This window comes from Pleurodeles waltl, chromosome 8 (genome assembly GCF_031143425.1).
Source record: "Pleurodeles waltl isolate 20211129_DDA chromosome 8, aPleWal1.hap1.20221129, whole genome shotgun sequence".
In the NCBI taxonomy this organism is placed as follows: domain Eukaryota; kingdom Metazoa; phylum Chordata; class Amphibia; order Caudata; family Salamandridae; genus Pleurodeles; species Pleurodeles waltl.
Window position 1 is genome coordinate 1,491,096,433 of NC_090447.1, and position 10,491 is coordinate 1,491,106,923.

Sequence of the window (10,491 nt, forward strand, 5' to 3'; positions counted from 1 at the left end):
GTGCCCCTTCACACACAGACTTGCGTCGTTATTTTTCACTTGGGGAAGACGTGCGTCGTTTTCCGCCACGCGGACCGTCTCCTTCTATGGGTCGCGGGATTACCAGATGTCCCAGGGTCTCTGCGTGGATTCTTCGGCTTCTTTTCCGGCTGCGCGTCGTTCCGGTGAGGCTGTGCGTGGAATTTTCTTTCTCGCAGCAGGCGTTGCGTCGATTTCCTCTCTGGAAGTCGGGTGGCGTTGTCCATGCGAGGCCGCGAGTCGAAGTTCCGGTTCCCGGTAAGCGCTGCATCGAGCAGCATGGGCGTACGGTGATTTTCTCGCCACGGAGCAAGCTGTGCGTCGAAATTTTCGGCACATGAAGAGTTCAAATGAAAAAGAGAAGTCTTTTTGGTCCTGAGACTTCAGGGAACAGGAGGCAAGCTCTATCCAAGCCCTTGGAGAGCACTTTTACAGCCAGACAAGAGTTCAGCAAGGCAGCAGGACAACAGCAAGGCAGCAGTCCTTTGTAGAAAGCAGACAGGTGAGTCCTTTGAGCAGTACGAATCAAAAATTGCACACACGATTCCAAAAAGAGAGTTCCTTTTAGACCAAAAGGTTCTGCATACCAAGGGAAACAAATTTTTCTTTTGAAGCACGAGCCCTCACTCACCTACCGGTGACATGCTTCATCATAGGGCTGTGCTCCTCGTCAGGCTGGCGCTGCAATGCCTGACGGGCCCCACATGGGGGCTCTTTACTCTACATCATAGGTCAACATGTTTCTCGCTAATTTATAGTCAATAAATGATCTTACGCGATTCGTCAGGACCTTAAAGACGTACCTAATCCTTTAAACACTTGGACCTCCCATGTTAGGGAGAACAAAGCCCACAAAAATTAAATGCAGGGCCTCATCGGGGTGAGCATCTATTTGAAGCAATCCACTCTGGTTTGTTGGTGGAGCCGCCCTAGCTGGGTGACCTACTTTCAACGATGTTCCCCGGAACTAGTTAAAGGATTAGGTACGTCTTTAAGGTCCTGACGAATCGCGTAAGATCATTTATTGACTATAAATTAGCGAGAAACATGTTGACCTATGATGTAGAGTAACACAGGGGATCCTGTGTTTACTTGTTTTGTTCCTACTACTCCCCAATGTGAGAGTTATTAGCTGTAATAAGAAATTCTTCTTTTTATGGGGAGTGTAGACTTTATTTTACTATATCCCTATCTATTGTTTTTAATCTTGCCAGAGGTACCAATATTGAATAAAATTTATGATCATATCCTACCTCTAGGTATTTTTAACCATTACTATACCAATCCTCGAATAATTTTTTTGACCGGCTGTACATTTTCCTCCAAAAGATCTCCGGCAAAGAGCCCCCATGTGGGGCCCGTCAGGCATTGCAGCGCCAGCCTGACGAGGAGCACAGCCCTATGATGAAGCATGTCACCGGTAGGTGAGTGAGGGCTCATGCTTCAAAAGAAAAATTTGTTTCCCTTGGTATGCAGAACCTTTTGGTCTAAAAGGAACTCTCTTTTTGGAATCGTGTGTGCAATTTTTGATTCGTACTGTTCTGGGAGCTTCACACACGGGACCAGGAGCCCTGTCTCCAAATATCCCATTTTTTGCCCCCCTTTCTTGGTTTTTTTGAGTCCTTTGAGCAGCCAGGCAGTTCTTCTTGGCAGGATGTAGTTTCTGGTTCAGGTTTCTTCTCCAGCAAGTGTCTGATGAGGTAGGGCAGAGGCCCTGTTTTATACTAAATTGTGCCTTTGAAGTGGGGGTGACTTCAAAGAGTGGCTAAGAAATGCACCAGGTCCCCTTTCAGTTCAATCCTGTCTGCCAGGGTCCCAGTAGGGGGTGTGGCAGTCCTTTGTGTGTGGGCAGGCCCTCCACCCTCCCAGCACAGGAAGACCCGTTCAAAATGCAGATGTATGCAAGTGAGGCTGAGTACCCTGTGTTTGGGGTGTGTCTGAGTGAATGCACAAGGAGCTGTCAACTAAGCCCAGCCAGACGTGGATTGTAAGGCACAGAAAGATTTAAGTGCAAAGAAATGCTCACTTTCTAAAAGTGGCATTTCTAGAATAGTAATATTAAATCCAACTTCACCAGTCAGCAGGATTTTGTATTACCATTCTGGCCATAGTAAATATGACCTTCCTGCTCCTTTCAGATCAGCAGCTGCCACTTCAACAATGTATGAGGGCAGCCCCAATGTTAGCCTATGAAGGGAGCAGGCCTCACAGTAGTGTAAAAACGAATTTAGGAGTTTTACACTACCAGGACATATAAACTACACAGGTACATGTCCTGCCTTTTACCCATACAGCACCCTGCTTTAGGGGTTACCTAGGGCACACCTTTAGGAGTGGCTTATATGTAGAAAAAGGGGAGTTTTAGGCTTGGCAAGTACTTTTAAATGCCAAGTTGAAGTGGCAGTGAAACTGCACACACAGGCCTTGCAATGGCAGGCCTGAGACAAGGTTAAGGGGCTACTGAAGTGGGTGGCACAACCAGTGCTGCAGGCCCACTAGTAGCATTTAATCTACAGGCCCTAGGCACATATAGTGCACTCTACTAAGGACTTACAAGTAAATTAAATAGCCAATCATGGATAAACCAATCAACAGTCCAATTTACACAGAGAGCATATGCACTTTAGCACTGGTTAGCAGTGGTAAAGTGCCCAGAGTTCAAAAGCCAACAACAACAGGTCAGAAAAAATAGGAGGAAGGAGGCAAAAAGCTTGGGGATGACCCTGTCAAAAAGCCAGGTCCAACAAAAAGCAACAAAAGAAAACAAAATCACATTGGTGACAAAAAACAATATAGTGAGAAAGTGCACCCCAAGTGGAAAAAAGGGGTCTCATCAGGAAACACGATGAGCTGGGGCCTGGTTGCCCAAAGTGAGGGTAGAATTCTTCAAGGGAATTCCATAAACACAGCTGCATTCAACTGGGATCAAAATCCCCAGTGTTCAGGTGAGTCAGTAATTCAGTCAATCAGGATGTACTCGTAGGGCAGGAAGGTAGGCCAACGGCAACAGGCTTCAATTTTCAGAGTGCTCAACCTCCGATAAGGTAAAGCTCCCAGCGTGCGCAGCTGAACATCTTGCTGGTAAGGAGCAGCAGCCGAGCCTAAGACCTCGCTCATGCTCAGTAAGCCATCTCATTCGTCCTGACCGTGGGGTTCACCATCAATGTAAAAAAATCTGAGTTTTGTCCTCGGCAAACCCAAAACGATTCTTGGGAGGGATAGTAAATTCAGTTACGGGCAATGTCTACTCCAGGAGTGAGACATTAATGACATTTCAAAGTCTGCTTTCCCTTTGACAAAAGTTGGATCCTCCAACAGTCCTCCGAGAACAGCAGTGGAGCTGTTGGGAATGATGACGTCTCATATTGCAGTAGTACCAAACGCTCAACTGCGCATGTGCCTTGGGAGACTGTGGTCATAACGACTGCTCAAATGGAGGATCTACTGTTGGTGGCGGCCATGAGTCAACACAAACTACAATGATGCAACAAGAAGAACTTTTACTTGACCCCTCTACCCTGAGTTATCACCAACACAGCCTCCTCCTTCACGGGGTGCGGAACTCAAATGAGCCGGCTAACAATCCATGGTTTATGATCTCAGTGGCAAAAATGCATGCACATCTGTGTACTCAAACTGTTGGCAGGTCAGCTGGAACTCCAAACATTTTGACGATTATTTTGCAACAAAACAATGCTCATTCTACTAACAGAATTACCAATAATATACCAGCTGCAAAAACCTCCATGCCCCACATCCAAAATCCATGGGCAATGCTCTATGGTTGAACTTGTCAGGGATATTTGCGTTTGCTTTTAAGGCACTACCACTCATTCCATTCGTAGTGATGAATATGCGGTAAGCACCGATGAAGCTCATCTTGATAGAGCCCACCAGGTCATGGCAGCTATGGTGCACCGTACTGCTGGAAACGGCCATACATCCCCACAGTAATCTCAAGGTGAAGCCTTCAAGGTCAGCTGCATCATACCAACCTCAGAGCATTGAATCTTGCAGTTTGGCACCTGACATCTGAAATCTTGGAATCTTCAGCTCCTACAAGAATGGAGGTCGAGTCTAGTGTTTCATAGGGGCATCAGGCTGCCGTGGCAGCTTATTTGCAAAAGGACAATAACAGTCACCATCCGAAATACTCCTTGTTAAAGCCTCTTTGGAATGAGTAAGAGTGATCCCTTCTAGAACACCATCTATCCCTTCATGTAATCTCAGTATAGTTCTTGCCCTACTCATAGCGCAGACAGTTGAGCCTTTCTTCTCTCGCCCAATGCAGTTCCTTTCTTGAAATGTGGCGTTCTCCAATGCAAGCAGTTTTCTTTGGAGAGTTAGCGAACTGTAAACTCCTGCAGTAGAAGAACCTTTTGTTCAAGTGCACAAAGATCGGGTCATCCTTGGAAAAAGCCCTCGTTTCCTGTCTAAGGTCGGCCTCCTCCCATGTCAATCAAACTATTGATTGACAAGCTTTTTGCCCAATCTCGGTTGGTTGCAGAAAGGGCCTTAGGCACCTTAGATTTAAAATAGCCCTTATGTACTACATTGACCATACCAAATCTTAAATTAAACCATGCAGATCTTTTGTGGGTTTGGGCCTGCCTCACTTTGGGAAACCAGTTTCCAAACTGGGTCTCATCAGATGAATTGTCAGATGTATTCAGGTTTGCTGTGTCTCAACCAAACACATACATCTAGGACACACTCCACTCAGAACATGGGAGACAGCAGGGCTTTCTGCACACAATATTGTGACCAATAAGAAGCATACATGGAGCAAACTGTCCTTAAAAGTTCGATCCAAGCGCCCTTGTCCTAGCTCACCAGCCACCACTTTAGAGAGAATTAGATTTATATGCGCCCTACACCCCCAGGGGCGTAGCTGCAGGGCAAATGTTTGGGATGTTACACCCCTCCCTGCCCCCCAAAAAATGTATAATGAAGTAAATAGTTGGGTACAAGTGCTTTCAGTCAGGTAATGTGAAGTCTGTCGGGTTTTACCCTGGATTCTTACGTGCCCACCTTGACGAGAACTAACTCCGTCTCTTTCGTCCATGTTTTAAAGGACTTAAAGTTGATTAGTTTGAGAAATATTGCTGTTTAAGTGCCCTTAACAATCTGCGTTCCTCGGTCTTTCCACTGCCCTGTAAGCCCGCCTTATGTCCTGCTTCTCATATAATGTATTTTAAGGTGGTGTCCCAGGTGATTGTTGGGAAATCTAAAGCTCCCCCCCAAGCTCATACTGATCAAGCTACACCCCTGTTGGATGTCACAACACATGATCTTAGTGCATATTTGACCATGGCCATAGCTCTACACCTACACGTTTCCACTTCTGAGCAGCACACCTGCTTACTCTCACCGGTGTGATAAAACACAGCCCAAGGCCAGCACAAGTCACCCCGAAATCGAAACCTCTTGAATAAAAGCACCTTGCAATGTCCGTCCCCAGCACTAGATGGCAGAAGTGTGCAGAACATGTAAATCTACAATACTTCAAGCCTCAGATCCGTTGCCACAGGTACATCACCTTCTCCTCTCGTGAGATGGGCAGGGACATTTGGGAAGAGGTTGGCAAGAGAGCCTCGTCTCAAAGTATGGCTGCGAAGGACAGAAGGGTGGGATATTTTTGAGGTGGGACCTAAACATCAGAGGCATGGACGTCATGTACGGGTCGCAGCTGCGACCCCAGGGCGTGCCTCTTGCGACCCCTGGCACTGTCTTTGCACCCCTGGCCTCATAGGTGGCAAAAGCAGTGCCAGGAGCTCAGTGGCAGTGCGTCCTATGGACGTTGGTTGGGGCTCCTTTCTCTTCGTTTTCTCTCATTTTATTGTATTGCACTGATAGTGAATAATCTTTAATTATTCACTATCGGTGTAATAAAAAACGGACAACAATTAGCTGGATTAGACCCTCCCCCACAGCTGAGGTAAGCAAATAAAACGCTTTTAAATGTATGGGGAGTGCTTGAGGGTGTGTTTAGAGTAGCGAGTGTGTGTGTAAGTGTGAATGCGTGTATGCATAAGCTTGTCAGTGAATGGAATTGAAGGTCAAAACGGATGTGTGACGTCACTTCCGCTACCCCTGGCATTTTGGTGAATTGACGCTCATGGTCAGAGGAAGGAAGAAAACAAAAACCAAGTGCCTGGATACTGGGGCGAGGAGTGTATCTTACCCCCAGCAAAATTAAAGCAGTGAAAACCTGTAAAAGCTGGTGACTGGGAGTTCTAGGAGGAGGGTTTTGGATGTGCATGTCATGATTGAGTGTATGTCTATATGTGTGTGTAAATATGTATGTGTGTGTAAATATGTATAGATTGTGTGTGCGTATAAATGTTTGTATGTATGTAGATGTGTGTGTGTATATATGTCTGCTTATATGTATATATGTATAAATGTATGTAATGTGTATATATGTGTGTATACATGTATATGTTTTGGTGAGTAGGACCTATTGTTGATTAGAATAATTCACCTAAGTTTAAATAAATTCTTCAGCCAGGCTGCACATTTTCAGATACTTGCTGCTGACTTCTAGCCAGAGCATATTGAGAAGGGTTAAAAGCCCTTCAGAGGGTTTTGATTCTTTCAAGATGGCATGATTTGCTTCACTACCTAATATTGGGTAGAATGCGTCAGCTACTTCCTAGAGTGCAGTACAACCGCAAAGCCCACCCCTTGAAATCTGATTCCCAATTTCTAAGATCTGCAGTCACCAAAAAAACATACGACAATTCTCCAGCCTGGATCTGTAACACAGTCTTAACATATGGAAGTGAACCTTCAGAACAGCAGGAGACCTTTGCTTAAATGCACCTGAAGACCCTGTCTCTGTACCCTTTTTTTCTTGCTCTTTCCCCTTTTTGTCTTTGCTGATCTTTCCATCCCTGGTTGCACCAGTGTATTGTATTTGATCATACAGTAGTGGACCTTATGAAGTCAGATCTTCTGTCCGTTAGCCAGTAATAATGCTTGAATTGTGTATGTATTAGCTTCATCCGTGTCCTTTTTGATTCCCTTTAGCAAGGAACGCGCAGCAGCCGCTGCTGCAGCCAGTGGTCCTCACCGTGAAGCTTGGACATCGAAAGGTCCATCCTACGATGACATGTACAACCACAGTGTGGTGATTAGCATTGAGGAACAGGAAGATCTGCAGCGAGCAGCAGCTGAAGGAAAGACGGTCAAGGAGAGACCCATATGGCTGCGGGAGAGTACGGTCCAAGGGGCATTTAATGACACCGAGAACGCCAAAGAAGGTATGCATGGGGTTGGAATTCTGTGGGTTGGGTGGACCTCTCTTCTTTGGCCCTTCCCAAAATGTATACATTTATGTTGACGCCACCTGTACATATCTTCTATGAATAATGTTTAAACATTGCAGAAGTAGCCTGTATTACATCTTCCCTCACTACATGTTTCCTTACCATCCATTCCTCTAGGACACTCCAGACTTTGTAAACACACTTCAGAAATGCTTTACATCATTATCCTATAGATTTACATGCAATATTTTTCACAAACTTCAAATTAGGATTTTAGCAAATCTGCCTTTTCTGCATGGTCACCCTGGATGTTTCACTTTTTTTCTGGAACCTATTTTAGGTGTATTTTGAACTCTGTACACTTTTCCCTTAATCAGTAATGTGCCTGCGCTCCCCCTGTATACATGGTTAGTTTGGCTTACCTCTGATTGACATATTTAACTTGCCTATAAGTCCCTAGTGCATGGGTACTCTCAAACATTTTCCCAGGGGTCACAAAGTTTGGTCTGTGATCTGGCCAAGGGCTGCATTGATGCTAGCATGGTGGTGGTCAGGAGGGGCGTTAGCATGAGGGGGTCCCCGATTTGGGGGTTGTGGTAAGGTGGGTATGGGGGAAGTGAAGCATGTACATCAAGTGGTGGAACTGCCCAGTGTGAAACCAGAACACCTGGGTTTAATCCTGGCTTCCCCACTTTACCAAATTGTGTGGTCCTAAGCAATTGTTTTATTTTACTTTTCCTCCTTTTTCTTCATTATCTCATATGAGGACCTCAAAATGCTTGACTTCAGGATGTGCGCTGCACAAAACCTTCTCCTGTGTTTGAGTTGATAAACTATAATGTTGTTCATGCATAATGGTAAACCAGGCCACCCAAAGAGTGCACACAACAACTGATTTGCCTCTTAGTCTCTATTGGCCATGTTGTCCGGTTGGGGAGAAGAACCAATGTTTCTGAATTTATGTTTGGAAACTATCACTTTATGAAAGAAATACTTCTCAATGCACTCATATAATCTGGTATACTAAGGTGAAACAGTTCAGCATGTTAATGAAATACACGTTTTGAATTTTGAAGCAACATTATCATAGTTTTACAACTATGCTGCAAGATGTCTTTAAAATTGAAGGGAACCCTAAAGGTAAATGGTGCAGGACAACCTAGATACTTCCTTTATTGAACTTAAATTAACCTTGAAATAAAGGCATGCCTGTTCATTTAATATCTTTAAATTGTTATTTCTGAGTCTAGTAAACAGCAGCTCAGTGCTGCTACTTACCAGGAGGCCACATGCAATCTTCCCTTTAAGTTACGTGCGAGTGCACAATATATTTTCTCAACGCGCAGGTCACGGAGTTTAAGTAGCTTTGTCTGACTTGAGGGCACCGGGCTGCATTCAGGGCAATCGCTTGCTAGATAAAATGTTAATTTTGTCACTGAGGGCATTGTGTTCTCTCCAGTGCGTAATTTGTAAATAAAAAAAAAAAAACTTGCTGGTGCCCAAAGCCCTCTTCTTAAACCTGTTGCTACTGCAATTAAAAGTGCAAACACAGAATACTACGGCAGTAATACTGAAGCCATCTTGGGCCTCTTCAATCCATTGAAAGCCAGTTCCTGCCCCTTCAGCTCACTCTTCCAGCTTTCTGCTCTCTTTTGTGACGCTTTTTTGCTTTTCTCTTCCTCCGTCTTTCCCAGATTTGTCTTTTACTCGCAGTAAAGGCTTGAGTCCCATGAAGACGCGCAGTGGAAGGCTTTTTGTCACCTTTCTGTTGCTTGCTGTTAGTGCATGTGCTAGCGCCTGCGTCTTGCTTGGGAGACTCTGTTGTGTACAGTAAAAGGCTTGGAGCCTGCCTGTCACTTACTATTTGTTTGCTTGGGTGGAACTCTTTTCTACAATCTTGTAATTCGTCACTGGAAGCCAAGCATCATTTCCGTTCCTCTGTATGGAGCAGGTACCAAGCACTGATTGATTCAACTTAATCTGTGCCCCTCCGCTGCTCCTGACGTGAATGAGATACTATTTTCTTCTTTTTAAGTTCTAATGCCCTGCCTTTTTTGCTTTAGTGGTAAAACAAAGCTACGGAGAGGCAAATGCCAATGATCTAGGTAGTTATGCGCTGCGCTCGCGTGGATGGTCGATTTCTTGGCGCACGTAACCTTACACTGCTCCACACAGTGACAAAAAATTAGAGGGAACATTGGCCACATGTAAGGGTCAGGAGGGCTGCATGTGGCCCCCAGGTCATACTTTGAGAATCAGTGCCCTAGTGTATGGTGTTAGACAGCGGTTCTTAACCTGTAGTCCAGGGACACCTGGGTGTCCACGGCTCCTACTTGGATGGTCCGCAAGTGCTTAGAAAATAAAATAATACTTATAGATTGATAGTGTGTATCAAGAAGGAAGATAAGTGGGACATTTTAAAGACTGGAAATGTGAGGTGATTTTAAATTGAGGCTAAAAGTTAAATTGGTATTCTCAGATTGATTTGTGGTAAGAGTGCATGTACATCAAACAGAATATATAATGGGGGTCCTTAACTGAATTTGGAAAAGCTCCATCCTTCTCACTAAAATTAGAATGTTGATATATATATATATGGAGTCGACACCCATGCGCAATGGAGCCAAAAGGGAGGAGTCCCTTGGTCTCGTGACTCGAAAAGACTTCTTCGAAGAAAAACAACTTGTAACACTCCGAGCCCAACACTAGATGGCAGGATAATGCACAGCATGTGAATCTGCAGCGTCTCATGCCACAAACAGATGTACACTGGGTAAGTGACATTTTCCATATACACACACACACACACACACACACACACATGTACGTGTATATTCATATGTACGTATATATTCATGCACTATCCAAAATAAATAATAAGAATTAAAAATGCATCGCCATTGGGGCACAGCTGAATTCTCCTCATCTCTCCTGCCAGCAACAGGTCGTCAATCCTGGGTCGACCGTGAAGAGAGAGATCAACCCTCACGGAAAAGATGACCGGCATCAGCATCCTGATCCGGACAGAGGTCTGATTCACTCCATGGTCAGTCTAGTTTCGGTCTCTTATATATCTTAAACAAGCAAGAGAGGAGAATTCTAGAAAACCCCTCCCGCTCCGTAAGTTGCTGTTCAAAAATGCTGGCTACTTCAGGTCAGTTTTGAAAGGAACACGTTGGAGCTGGCCACGATCCCAAGGTAC

The 10,491-nt window shown here is 44.9% G+C and overlaps 1 protein-coding gene across 1 annotated transcript in view; it reads left to right on the top strand.

Annotated features, from left to right (window-relative positions):
• The window catches only part of GTF2E1 (general transcription factor IIE subunit 1), a 212,033-nt gene that overhangs the window by 165,932 nt on the left and 35,610 nt on the right, over nt 1-10,491 (top strand). The window contains exon 4 of the mRNA XM_069202702.1: nt 7,051-7,283. Coding sequence (XP_069058803.1) covers nt 7,051-7,283 — 233 coding nt within the window. The remainder of the gene's footprint in view (nt 1-7,050; nt 7,284-10,491) is intronic.